This window comes from Strix uralensis, chromosome 17, assembly GCF_047716275.1.
Source record: "Strix uralensis isolate ZFMK-TIS-50842 chromosome 17, bStrUra1, whole genome shotgun sequence".
NCBI classification, from domain to species: Eukaryota; Metazoa; Chordata; class Aves; order Strigiformes; family Strigidae; genus Strix; species Strix uralensis.
The window spans coordinates 14,603,145-14,614,833 of NC_133988.1; the positions used below are offsets into that span (position 1 = coordinate 14,603,145).

Consider the following 11,689-nt stretch of genomic DNA (forward strand, 5'->3'; position numbering starts at 1 on the left):
GTAATTAAAGAGAAAGCGGAAAATTATATGAAAGAGTTAACACTGGTGAAAGTGTTGTATTTCAGAATCCGTGGTGCAAGTGTTGTATTTCACTGCAATTAATTCGTGGCGGTGGACAGAGCCAGACTCCCACCCCTCCGCTGCCCCCACTCAGGGAGAATGCTGGCACAGCGCTCAGCAGCGTGGACTGGGCACGGGGGGAGTCCCAAACCACCCGCAAACCGCTCGTGACAGAGCGGCCCACTCGTGTCTCCAGCAGATCGTGTCCTATGTCCCAGAGAAACATCATAAATTAAGTAAATGTGATGGATGGTGTGTTAAATAAGCAAGAAAGATACAGCGAAGGTATCACCCTATTAGCTTATTTGATCTTTTAATGAAAAAATAAGTTCAAACTGTGATAACAGAACATGTCTTACCCAAAAGTCAAAGATAAAACCAGTTTAAATGCTAAAAAGTCGGTCACATTATGCTTGGCTGCTGCCATGCCGGGCTAACAGAGCCCATACACACCTGCTCTTGTTACCTGCTTTTGTTAGAAGCGGCTCCTGACGGGGGAAGCGTCGTTTTGCCCATCTTGTGGGTGACAGCTCTTCCATTCTGACCGTGTAGGAGGCAGTTCCTGGTTACAACACTAACTGGGAACTTCCTATAAACATTATTCATCTCAGTCTACACGGCAAGAGGAAAAACAATAACCTAACAAAAAAATGAATGCTTGGCTGTGTCATACTCTATAAATATTTTTGAGCCACCATAAAAAAAAAAGAAAAATAGTTCCTATGTCATAACAATTACACACTTAAGATTCTTAAAAAACAAACTACTATCTAACCTGAACTCTCAGTTATAAAAACAGTTTTGTTAATCTTGACATAAATCTATGGTTTTTTTCAAGACAAAAATATATATGCCTGCATAGTCACATCTTTTTGCCACTTGTGAGTCTTTCAAACACTCAGAACCATGGAAAAAAATAGGGTAACTTTCCATTGTAGCTGACAGGTTGATGGTCTTCAGTTCTCAAAATTAATTCTGTATTGGAATCTTCTTCATCTACTGCAGAAAATTAAAGATTTGTATTAAAAGATGGGAAAATTTCCTCTAAAATATATTAAGCAATCACATAGGTGTCAATTTACTCTATAAATTTTCACACTACAAACAGAATAAAAACATTGACTAAAAATATGAAGAGGAGAAAGGTAAACAAAGCACTTCACAGAAAGACAACAGTCTCAGGGACACCACTGGAGTGTTATGAAATAAAATCTTTCCAGTTTGTTTTGCAAAAAGGAGTGATCCTTGTGCCCTCAGCCAGCCACTGAGTCATAGTTTATGAGCAGTGGCACACGCTATGGTGTCCAAAACCGAATATATCCTTTTACTCATTGCTTTCCTCCTTTGTTCTTCAACTCTCCCCCACCCAATGTCTCCCTAAAGGAAAAACAACTGACTGCTGAAAAGGGCTAAATCATTGGCAGCTAGTTAGGAAATTAACCTAATGTTTATCAGTGCACCTGCCTTCAAATGATTTCAAAGCAATTAAAAAAATAAACAAATGCAGCCAAAATCAATTCAATTACTTCTCCACACAACATTTCACAAACAGTTATTTCTGGACCCACTATCAACTCTGCAAAAGCTTCTTTGGATTTAACTGATCACAGTGATTCAGTGCCTTTTAATAAACAAAGAAAATAAGAATTATGCAGCAGCCAGTGACTTGCACAGTCACTAATTCTTGTCATGCATCTACAGTGAATTGTGGGTACTTTTGTTCCACCAGTTCTTTCTCACTTGAAGCAAACGAGATTATTTCTGTAGGCTAAGCGTACGCTTACCGCTCTGCTGTATCAGCATGGTGCTCAGCAATTTTGGGGATTTGCTCCTGAAACTTTTTAACATCAGTAGTTTCAGGATGCGAGTCACAGTGCTGGCTTCGATCTATAAAACCTCCAGCTTCTTTTACCTTAGGGCTCTTTTTAGGAAAAGAAGACCTCTCTACACAGGAACATCACAGCAGAGTAAGGTTCAGCATTCCAGCTACTCAGCATCCATTGCCAGTGAGAGCCCCATTAGCGTGCACTAAGCAGACCCAACTTATTTTGAAAGACGACTTAGTGTCTCCAGACTTAATGCAGAAACAGCAGAACACGAGGGTGCTACAAACCAACACCACTCCCCAGGGGCACAGCGGATTTGGCTCCACGCAGGAGAAACAGTTCAGGGACCGCAGTTTGAATGCGCCGAGAGAGAAGAACTGAGCACCAGCTCCCCGGGGATCCCAGCTGGTCAGGATGAGAAATCCAGTACCACACAGCTTCACGCTCCAGCTTGCTGTGTGGTAACTTCCCTTTGCAGACAGGCGCTTGTGTCGTGTCAGCGCTGGAAGATTTCTTTTTTTGTCAATTTTCCCCCCCATTGTTGCTAGCTCTTACTCAGTTTCACATGGTGTTTGGTATTTTAACCATATCTGGTTACTCTTTTGTCCTCAGACCCAGACAACATGGTGCCTATTGCAAGCATCCAATTCACATTAGTAGAACAAATAATCAGAGAGTGAGAAATTTCCTGATTCAAAAAGAAAAAACAATCTGCTATGGGCAAGGCTGCTTTTCACATTCTGGAACAGCTCTATTCAATACATTCTACTTTTGGAGCTCTGAGCCCAGAAACAATATGCTAAAACGGCCCTTGGCCAGTACCCTTGGCCGTGGCACTGAAAAACACTTCCCAGTCTCTTATTCAACAATGTTCATATCCTTGATCCTGTTATCTGTAATGCACAGAAGGATTTAACGACAATAAGTGGTGTGCAGGTACTTGGGAAGGAGCTGCGACCTCTGACTGCCCAGAGGATGAGGAGCATGCTTGAGAAAAGCTTAATTATTTGACTAAAGGAATTACTTGCTGCCTTAATATCTGTCTGCTGCTACAGTACTCACAAGTTTTATTGGAAATGCATTCAGATCAGTGCACTTAGAATCTTGTGCCAGCTCATCTCAGAAGTCCGTAACTTGCATGAATATTGCAGATGCACTTATAACGAGGGGAACAAAAAACCCAACCAAAAAAAAAAAAAATCAAGTCAAAAACACCTTCATACTCACAGAACATCATAGGGAAGAGAATGGAAGCTTAGTATCTCTTTCTTTTGCAGCAGATAACTGGGATCTCTGAAGATCTTTTGCAAGTCCTGTTGTCTGTGTTGTATGTGCAAAAACACTACATGGAAATCAAAGAACCCAGGTAATAAAAATTACAGAGCTGCCAGGTTCAAACTGGCGAGCAGCAAGGATACACTTTTCAATTCCCTCTTCTCCTCCCTCCCCCAAGCAGAGCACAGAATCCAACACGCACAAATTCTTACTGATTAAATGCTAAGGGTTATATTTGATATATATTATGTTTTAAAGCGCAGTTTAAAACAGCCTCAGGTAAACCTGGTTTTAAGGACAGATTAGTTGGCCAGCCTAGATTAACTAAAACACACTTGACAAGTTTTTGCCCAGAACTGCTCTGAAAGTAGATCAGAGTTCTACAGATGTGGTTCAGAAGCTACCCCTGCCAATAAACATGAGCCTGCTTTATTTTCTACCCACTACAGCAACCGTGCTGAATGAGAAGCCAGTTTCCAAGCTCAGTATCCAAGCAGTCTCAGGTTATAAAGCAGAGTCATGCTTGCTAATAAAGGACAGCCGGTTTAGCCGAGCTCTGACGTGCCAACCAGTAAGCAGAAGCCAGACAGCTGATGGGGCTGGGCAAGAGCCACAAGCAACCACTGTTTTGTAGAGAGCTTTTCAGGAATCCCTCTACAAGACAGTCTTTGCAAAAGACTACACTGCTGCTGTCTTTCACGCTGAATGAAATCCTGCAGATGAACTTCTAAACAAAATATCCTTTCAGTTTATGCAAACACTGGCACACAACCTTTATACTGTCAGTCAGTCCCAGCACAGCTAAGGTTTTATGGTTCTGAATGTTATCAAAAATGCTTTGCCTGTTACCTACAGTAACATCGTTCTGGTCGAGTTCATTTAAGGATAAAAGGACTGCAATATTTTTAGAGGTAATACCTTTCAGGAAAAAGCTGAGGTTTCAGCACGCAGCCTTCTCATTAGCAGTCTGCTTTAAAACCAAAAGCCTAAATTCTCCCTTTATGATATGGATCAGCATAAGTCTACTCACTTCTAGTGATAAGTGGCACAATCTCCTTGTCAAACAAGGTAGAAATTCCTAAGGATATTTATGAAAACAAACAAGTGACCCCTTCTCCAATTAATCCTATTGCCCACGTACTAAAGACAGAAACTCCCTACCAATGTTCATGCTCCTAAAATAAATTGCCATGACAGCTATATACAGGTTATTTTCTTCGACCATCGAGTATGTTCTCTGACCCTTCAATGAAGGAACTGAAACTATTAGCCCACAAGAACTCTGAAGTTATTTAAACTGAGAGTCTGGTTTAAATTCATATACAAGACTATTCTATAGATCACCTATTTCCTATACTGTCCTGCTTTCCACAAATATACCTAGCGTAACAAACCAGTTCTGAATGTAAGTCATACTTGTGTTCGCTTTTTTCTAGACCTCCTACAGCCTGTTCCAAATTGACTCTTCCTTCCATCTGCTTAGACACATGCAAAAGTCAAATCCTGTCATGACCTTGAGGAGTCATAAAGAATCCTATAAAAAATTCAAGTACTTCGTGCTAAGGCATGCAGGAATTTTCAGCAAAAGCATGAGGAGGATGTTGTTTACAATGTCATGGCGCAAGTCAAGCATAAGGGAAAGGATGTTCACAATCACTATTCCTGACCACCAGATCTAGTCATGGCAGAGCAATACATACCGTATTAACGTTGTTGCTGTTGAGACTGCGGCGAGGGCTCGCGTGGAGGAGAGTGCTAAGCTCCAGATCAGGAGCCATCTGTCGCAACTCGGCCAACGCGTGCTGCAGCTTACTTATGGGGGAACTGATGTCCTGGAGGAGACAGAAACCGAGCCAGAGTTATGAAATGATATTTCTGGAATACATCAAAGGTTTATAACATACCAAAAATAATCACTTTCATTTTGAAATGTCTCAGTCAAAATACTATAACATAACACTGCTCCAGACTGTCTAAATGCTGATCAAATAAACACAGAGGTCTTTGTGCGTTACTGGAATTACCAATTAGCCAGCATCCATCACCCTAAAGCCTTTAATTTCAAAAGCTTATATATTTTTTTTAACTCACTTATATTTATGTTGTCCAAGACATATTGAGACAACAAGGAATTATTTTGAAAAAATATTTTATCACCTGTGTTTTAAGCTTGCTGTCTCCTCATTTGAGTTCCTAGTCCTCCCATGCCAGCAGACATTGGCTTTCCTACCATCCACCACAATTCCCCTTAAAATTAATGAAGTACCTTCTGCAATAAAATATTGGCTTGGTCCACGGTAGCACTGCAGCATCTTTTAGTTGGCTTCGTCACTGAAAGGTTAATGATCTCCAGATCAGGGTCCTCATCAGAAAATCGCTCACATCTTTGAGGCCTGTCTCCTTTCTGTGTCAAGGATGTCAAACTGGGAGAATCCCAGTGAAAAGAGTTCAGATCCACATTTTCTTCACTGTTAAAAAAATTAAGACATTGACAGAAATAGTATCATCACCCTTTTTAAACTTTCAAAGGAAGATCATGAGACAACATAAAGAATTATGGGCCCGGAGCCAAGAAAACCATCAAGCATGTGAAATTACTCTGCTCCTCAGAGTGGTTCCCATGTTTAACAGCTTCTATAGATCAGTTTTATCCTCTGAGGATAACAGTTTGATGCTCCTCGCATATCTCGTGGGTGCCCTCAGTCCTAACCGTGTCTGTCTTGCAGTTACTTTCAGGGGCAGAGAATGCCATACCTATGCTACAATGGCACGATAAAGAAAACAGTCAGAAATACTACATTTAAAGAGTGTACATAACTGTACTAAGGTTAAAGCTATACATTAACCAGAGGCTGCAGCCATGGTTCTGTGGTAGTTTAGATACCAACAGGCAGCTGTATCCTGCCAAAACCCAACAAAAGTCTGCCCAGATTTGGCTGTTACTTTCCAAAATCAGTCTGCGAGTTCCCTCGTGTTTTATATAGCGTGGTGAATCTGTCTGAACCTCCAGGGTGTGTACCAATTTCCTAATCTGAAAGCAAAATAAACTTTGATTTTTAAACAAAAGTAGTAGTAGGCCAGATTAACACCCCTACCACCAGAGTATTCAATTTTTTAAAAAATCATTAACTGTCCAGCCTGCATACGATGCTTTATTTGGTGAATGATACTCATGGTGTCTCCTGTCCAAGTAAAAAAAAAGGTATCTGACAACTTCACTGGATGTTTGTGGTTGAGTCCGGGAAAACCATCTTGACATGGTACACATCTCTTTTAAGATGTTAGTTGTGGCTGAACAGTGAAGTCTCTCTCTGGGAATAAACTACTAAAAAAAAAAAAAAAAGAAGAAGAAAAAAGTTACCTCCTTTCATGTGCCGCTTTTTCATGTTTTTGCCTTAATTCCTGAGAGCTCTCCAAATTGCCTTGAAGAAGCTGCAAGTCACGCCGCTGTCTTCTACAGATCTGTTTAAAGATAGCAATGCACATTAGTGAAAGTCTGGAGTGCGGGAACGTTGTCATCAGGTACTGACACATTGCTTGTCTTCCAAAAATAACCTTAAAACATTTTTATGAACCAATACCTGGAGTCAAACTATTGTCAAAGTCTTCCAAATCTAAAGGCCATCTCTGTATGTATTTAGGAAAACTATGTTTTGTGGCAATAAACAGTATTTCTATTAGAAGACTGCAGTGGTCTAAAACAGAACCACATTGAATCATAAATACAATACCATTGTTATTTGATATTTAATACATGTTGTTATTATGTTGTTCAAAGTTATGCAGAATTACAGGACACGGAATGATGATCATGGTATTTGGCTTTCACTGCAGGAGGTTTTTTGTAAAGCTAATGTAGAAGAGAAGACCCTGTTCAAGTATTTGCAATAAAAAAAATCCAACACGCCTTGAGAACCTCACGAGTGCAGGTGAAACACTGGTTTGAAGTCTCTCCTGAAAAAGAGATCTTGCAGTACACCGTGCCCCTCTACGCTGTGCGAGTTCACCTGGGGCAGGGGTGCGAGGCAGCCCGCCCCGCTCCCACTGCCCTTCACACGACTGCTCCAGCCCAGCGCTCTGCTTGTACACACCCGCTGACGAGGGTGCCCCCACTTTACTGCTACGTACTCATTGTAGGACCGAGTAAATACAACTATACAAAAAAGGTTAAAAGCACGTATAAATACAAGGATCTGTACTATGGGGTTTTAATTAAAAAAAAAATTAAAAATCAACATTCTATAGGAATCCCAGCAAGGCAGAAACAGCAAATTTTATTTTTTTCTTAAATAATATCTATATACAATTTTTTTATACTGTCCCATGCAGCTCTATGCCTTCATAAGCTCAGAGCAGAAACAAAATTAGGGTTGTACCTCTCTCAAACTTGATAGTTCTATGTCATTCTGTGCTTGTTCAGACTTGGCTAACTGAAGAAGCTGATCCTTTCTCTTTGCTTTCTCAACTGTTTCAAAACATATACAATTTTTTAATTAAAGTGAATAGACACAATGCAAGTACATTTGTTAACGCATATGTCTGTAGCAGTAGAAACAAGTACCTAACCAAAACAAAACCATTTTCTTAAGGTCAACAGGATCTGCTTCCCCTCCAAATAAAAAGAGCACAAAAACCATAAGACAACAGATCAAGTATTTTCCTCAGTCTTTTCACCAGCACCTAGCTTTATTTTACCAGCAGCCATATTCTGCTGATTTATTTTACTTTTTCATGTTAACATTCTTCCACAGAAAGGAAATTCAGCAATTAATTCTAATTCATGCCTCGTACAGGGAAGTGCTGGGAAATACGTCCCATTACTATTGTTCTTAAAATAATGAGACATGGGATCAATATTTGGTAAAGGTAATGGCAAAGAAAAAGTGACAGGCAAGTAAATAATTTGACAGCAGAGGGCATCTTTGGTCACCTCATCTTTCAAGGTATATTGCTTGTCTGTAAGAACACGGCAGCCACAATCAACCTGCCTTTCCTACTGCAATAGTTTCTCTCTACCCAAAACCAAAGCGAAGCTGTCAACAGATAGCAGGGTGCAGTTTACCATGTCCTGCATATTAAACCATCTAAACCAAACCCCTCAGTTAAACAAGAGAAAAAGTGGATTTGTAAACATACTCCTTCCATACAAACACTGGAGAGAGCGAATGGGCTGGTAATTTCATAGGGCCTAAGTTTTAGGTTTTGCATGTGGCTTCTTTTCAGTAGGTCACCCTTTTCTAGGCAACTTACGTCAGAAGGGAGACTGCCACCCTCATTTATTGTATTAATACCACAGGAGACATGAAAGTCTCAAAAATTTTCAAGAATTCCCTGAGCCATTCACTCCTCCATGTATAACCATACTAGTGAACTTTGTGCTTTTACAGGATTTTATAAACTGTCCCTGCAGAAGCCCTAGATAATGCTTTCATAGATGAACGACACACAAAGGCATATACCTTTATTAAACTGCAAGAAAGGTAGATAAGGAGCTGCCTCCTCCACAGGTATTAGTGAACTGTTGCTGTCGAGAAGCCTGAGCTGTTGACAGCTAAGGCACGAAAATCCAACTGCTCACACTTACCAGTAAGCACAAGCTCATTCCTCAGGCAGACTTTTTCTTGTTTGAGGTGAATGATTTCTTCCTGCTGCTTACTATTGTCTTTTATCTTTTCACAGAGGTCACCTTTAAAACAAAAAGGTAGTATTTCCCAGAATGAAAAGGAATCATGCTGGTCTGCACTGAATTAGTGCCCAGTATAAATATTTACCTTCCAGCTTATTTGTTTCAAGTATTAGTTCTTTCAGTCTCAGTTTAAGGTCATTATTTTCTTTTTTGAGGCTCAATTCATTTGTCTTTGCTGCATGCAATGCACTTCCCAGCTTTTTTAATTTAGATATAAACTTCACAAGGCGATCAGTTGTTTCAAGTATAAGCTTCTCCTGAAATATGAAACAGAATGTATTCTTATTGTTTTATCTTCATGTATGGATTTTGACAAAACAACAGTACATCTTACTGCAGTAGTTATAGCTACTTCAAAGATGTTCTTCTAAGCTCTTGAGGAAAAAACCCAAAAATCAAGAAACAAGCTTGTTTATGAAAATAAAGCAGTTTCTTGTTTGTTGACCACTTTCCCCTTCGCAAACAAGCCTAAGAATAAACAAGCAGTGAGATCAACAGTGACTAAACCACTGCGGTACAGTCACCAACAACTGCACTGCAGTTTGACCACATTTAGTGCCGGATGAGAAGACAGAACTTACCTTCTGCTTAAGCATAGTAAGAAGCTCCTGTTCCCTCCCTTGCAGCTGGCCCGTTTTAGCAGACTGTTCCAAAACTAAGCAGTGTCTTTGATCTTCCCCCTAGCGAACAGAAATAAGAGTGCCAGCTACTACTTCAGTGACTCAAAGTTACTGTTTTTCCAGTAAATGTGTGCACAACTTTATTTAAACATCATGAATGTCAGTGTGGGATTCTGAGCAAGCTGTGAGGATCTGGAGAAAAGAGGACTGGAGTAAAAATTGTTCTCCAATTTGTTACAACTAAACTTGCTTGCGATCAAGGGTCTTAATATTCTGCTTAAGCCAATTAGACAGATGAAAACGCAGAATACTACTTTATTGCATACAGGGGAAAAATCCCAATAAACACATCATTGCTAAATCACTTTAAAAAAAAAATCTAGAACCCTTGAATATCAATTATTTTCATATCCTTAAACCGGTTTCAGAATGTTACAGCTCATGACAGTAATCAAAGCTGGAAATAAAACCTTCTGGAACTTCCTAACCAAGTACCAATACTGTTCTGGGGGCCAGCACTGCCTTTGCAATCACAGTGCCTGACATTTTTGGAGGCAAGCTGGTTCTGAGCAATGTTCCCCAAAACTAAGCAAACTCCAAATCCTAGCTTAGGAAAGCGTTTTTGCCCCCTTTTTTTTTTTTTCCCAACGAATCAGAGCTATATCTTTATCTAACACTGCTGTACTAAAAGACAAATGCAAGTCAGGAGCCTTAATATGAAATATTTATTCACTAGTGAAACTCACAAATGCCACTGGCATTCTGTATGTGCATCGACTGCAAAATCAGACCATTACTCAACTCCTACCTCCAGAGCCTGACGGCAAACAGTTCCCTCTGTTACTTTTTGAGACGGCTCTTTAACCTTCTGTGGTGCATTTTCAAGTGTTGTCTTACTGCCATTCTGCCGAGATGCTACTAACTTTAACCTTTTGATCAGTAATTTTATAATTTCATTTTTCTTGTTCAGCTCACCTGAAAAGAAAGGAGACAAGGTATCCGTAAGAAAACAGCTCAAATACTGTCATGTAATTTTTTAAATCTCAGAAATAATTTAAGCCAGTGTTTTAAAATTGTGCAATTCAGAAATGGATGCTCACGTTGCATACTCTGAAGCAGGATCCTCTTGCTACCCAGGTCAGACGGAATGTGAACTCTGGTGACCTCCGCACTATGGCTGTCAAACAACATTAAGAAGCAGTGAGAAATTCTCTGATAGTAAACTCAAGGTTTTAATTTAAAATATTTTTATATTATAACTGGAGACCATCCCAAGAAGTTCCTCATGCTTGTCGTACCACCTGTGGTCCTTGACTGAAACCGTTAGCGGTACAGTAAGTAATTTAATAGCGCTCTGCCAGTTAACTGTACCTGATGAACTCAGTGTATGTGATGAACTCATCGGGGCCTGGGGACCGGAATGCCCCAGGCACTGGTGGGTACTGGTAAATACTGGTGCCTGTAGGGTGCAGCGCGGAGGCAGCCCCTGACTCCCACCCAGCCCGCAGCCGGGCCGGCAGCCCCGCAGCAGGGACAAGCGCTGAGAACCGGCCCTGCGCGGGCGACGAGGCCCGAGGGGGGGCCCTGAGCTCCCACCAGCTCGGGCGAGCGGCCCCCCAGCCCCGCCCGCTCCCGGGGCAGGCCCGCAGGTCCCCCCCGCCGCCCTCCCGCACGGTGGGGCCGCCTCATCCCCCTCCCCTCAGCCCCGGCGCTCCGCGCCCCCCGCTAGACCCACCGGTGCTCGCCGGCGGACATAATGGCGCCCCCCCACCGCCGCCGGCCGTTGAGGGCAGAAGCTCCGCCCCCCGGACAGCGAACACGCCCCCCAACCCCCGCAGAGTTGGGGCTAAGGGTTCGAGTCCCGCCCCCGCCGGCGGGGCTGCAGCGGCCTGGAAAAAGGTGAGAATTAATCATGTGAAGAATAATAGGAGACGAGTAAGAACCCGACTGGATGTTACAGCATGGAGGTAACTACTCTGCTCATTCTAAATAGAACTGCAGAGATAGTTGCCTCATTAGATACACCATTCTCAACTAAACCCATCAGCTTATAAACAAAAATCACTGAAAAAAAAAAGAACTTTACTGGTAGAGGACAGTGTGTACGATGCATCACCCCCTTGGTTTTAACCTCATCTAGGTTCTACAGTGACAGGAGAATGTCAGTTCCAAGACTCTGCCGCCCAGGAGCATTTAATATTACTAAATGGCGCCGTGAAATA

General features: G+C 41.6%; 1 protein-coding gene across 1 annotated transcript; it reads right to left on the bottom strand.

Annotated features, from left to right (window-relative positions):
* Positions 1 to 350: 350 nt before the first annotated feature.
* Positions 351 to 11,362, bottom strand: CCDC62 (coiled-coil domain containing 62). Its single transcript, XM_074887455.1, has 11 exons — positions 11,203 to 11,362; positions 10,568 to 10,644; positions 10,276 to 10,442; positions 9,429 to 9,527; positions 8,933 to 9,104; positions 8,746 to 8,847; positions 7,538 to 7,626; positions 6,523 to 6,623; positions 5,428 to 5,629; positions 4,862 to 4,993; positions 351 to 3,228 (listed from the first exon to the last, which is right to left on the bottom strand). Exons 1-11 carry the CDS (start codon positions 11,220 to 11,222, stop codon positions 3,142 to 3,144), a joined length of 1,248 nt encoding a protein of 415 aa, XP_074743556.1. The 5' UTR covers positions 11,223 to 11,362; the 3' UTR covers positions 351 to 3,141.
* Between the last annotated feature and the right edge of the window lie 327 nt (positions 11,363 to 11,689).

What these genes read in the sequence shown, in the direction of transcription:
- CCDC62 (XM_074887455.1), bottom strand. Translation starts at nt 11,222, where the DNA reads ATGTCCGCCGGCGAGCACCG. An exon ending in GAATGAGCTTGTGCTTACTG is followed by an intron (nt 7,627 to 8,745) that starts GTAAGTGTGAGC and finishes GTTTTGAAACAG; the next exon opens with TTGAGAAAGCAAAGAGAAAG. An exon ending in AAAGCGGCACATGAAAGGAG is followed by an intron (nt 5,630 to 6,522) that starts GTAACTTTTTTC and finishes TTTTTTTAACAG; the next exon opens with TGAAGAAAATGTGGATCTGA.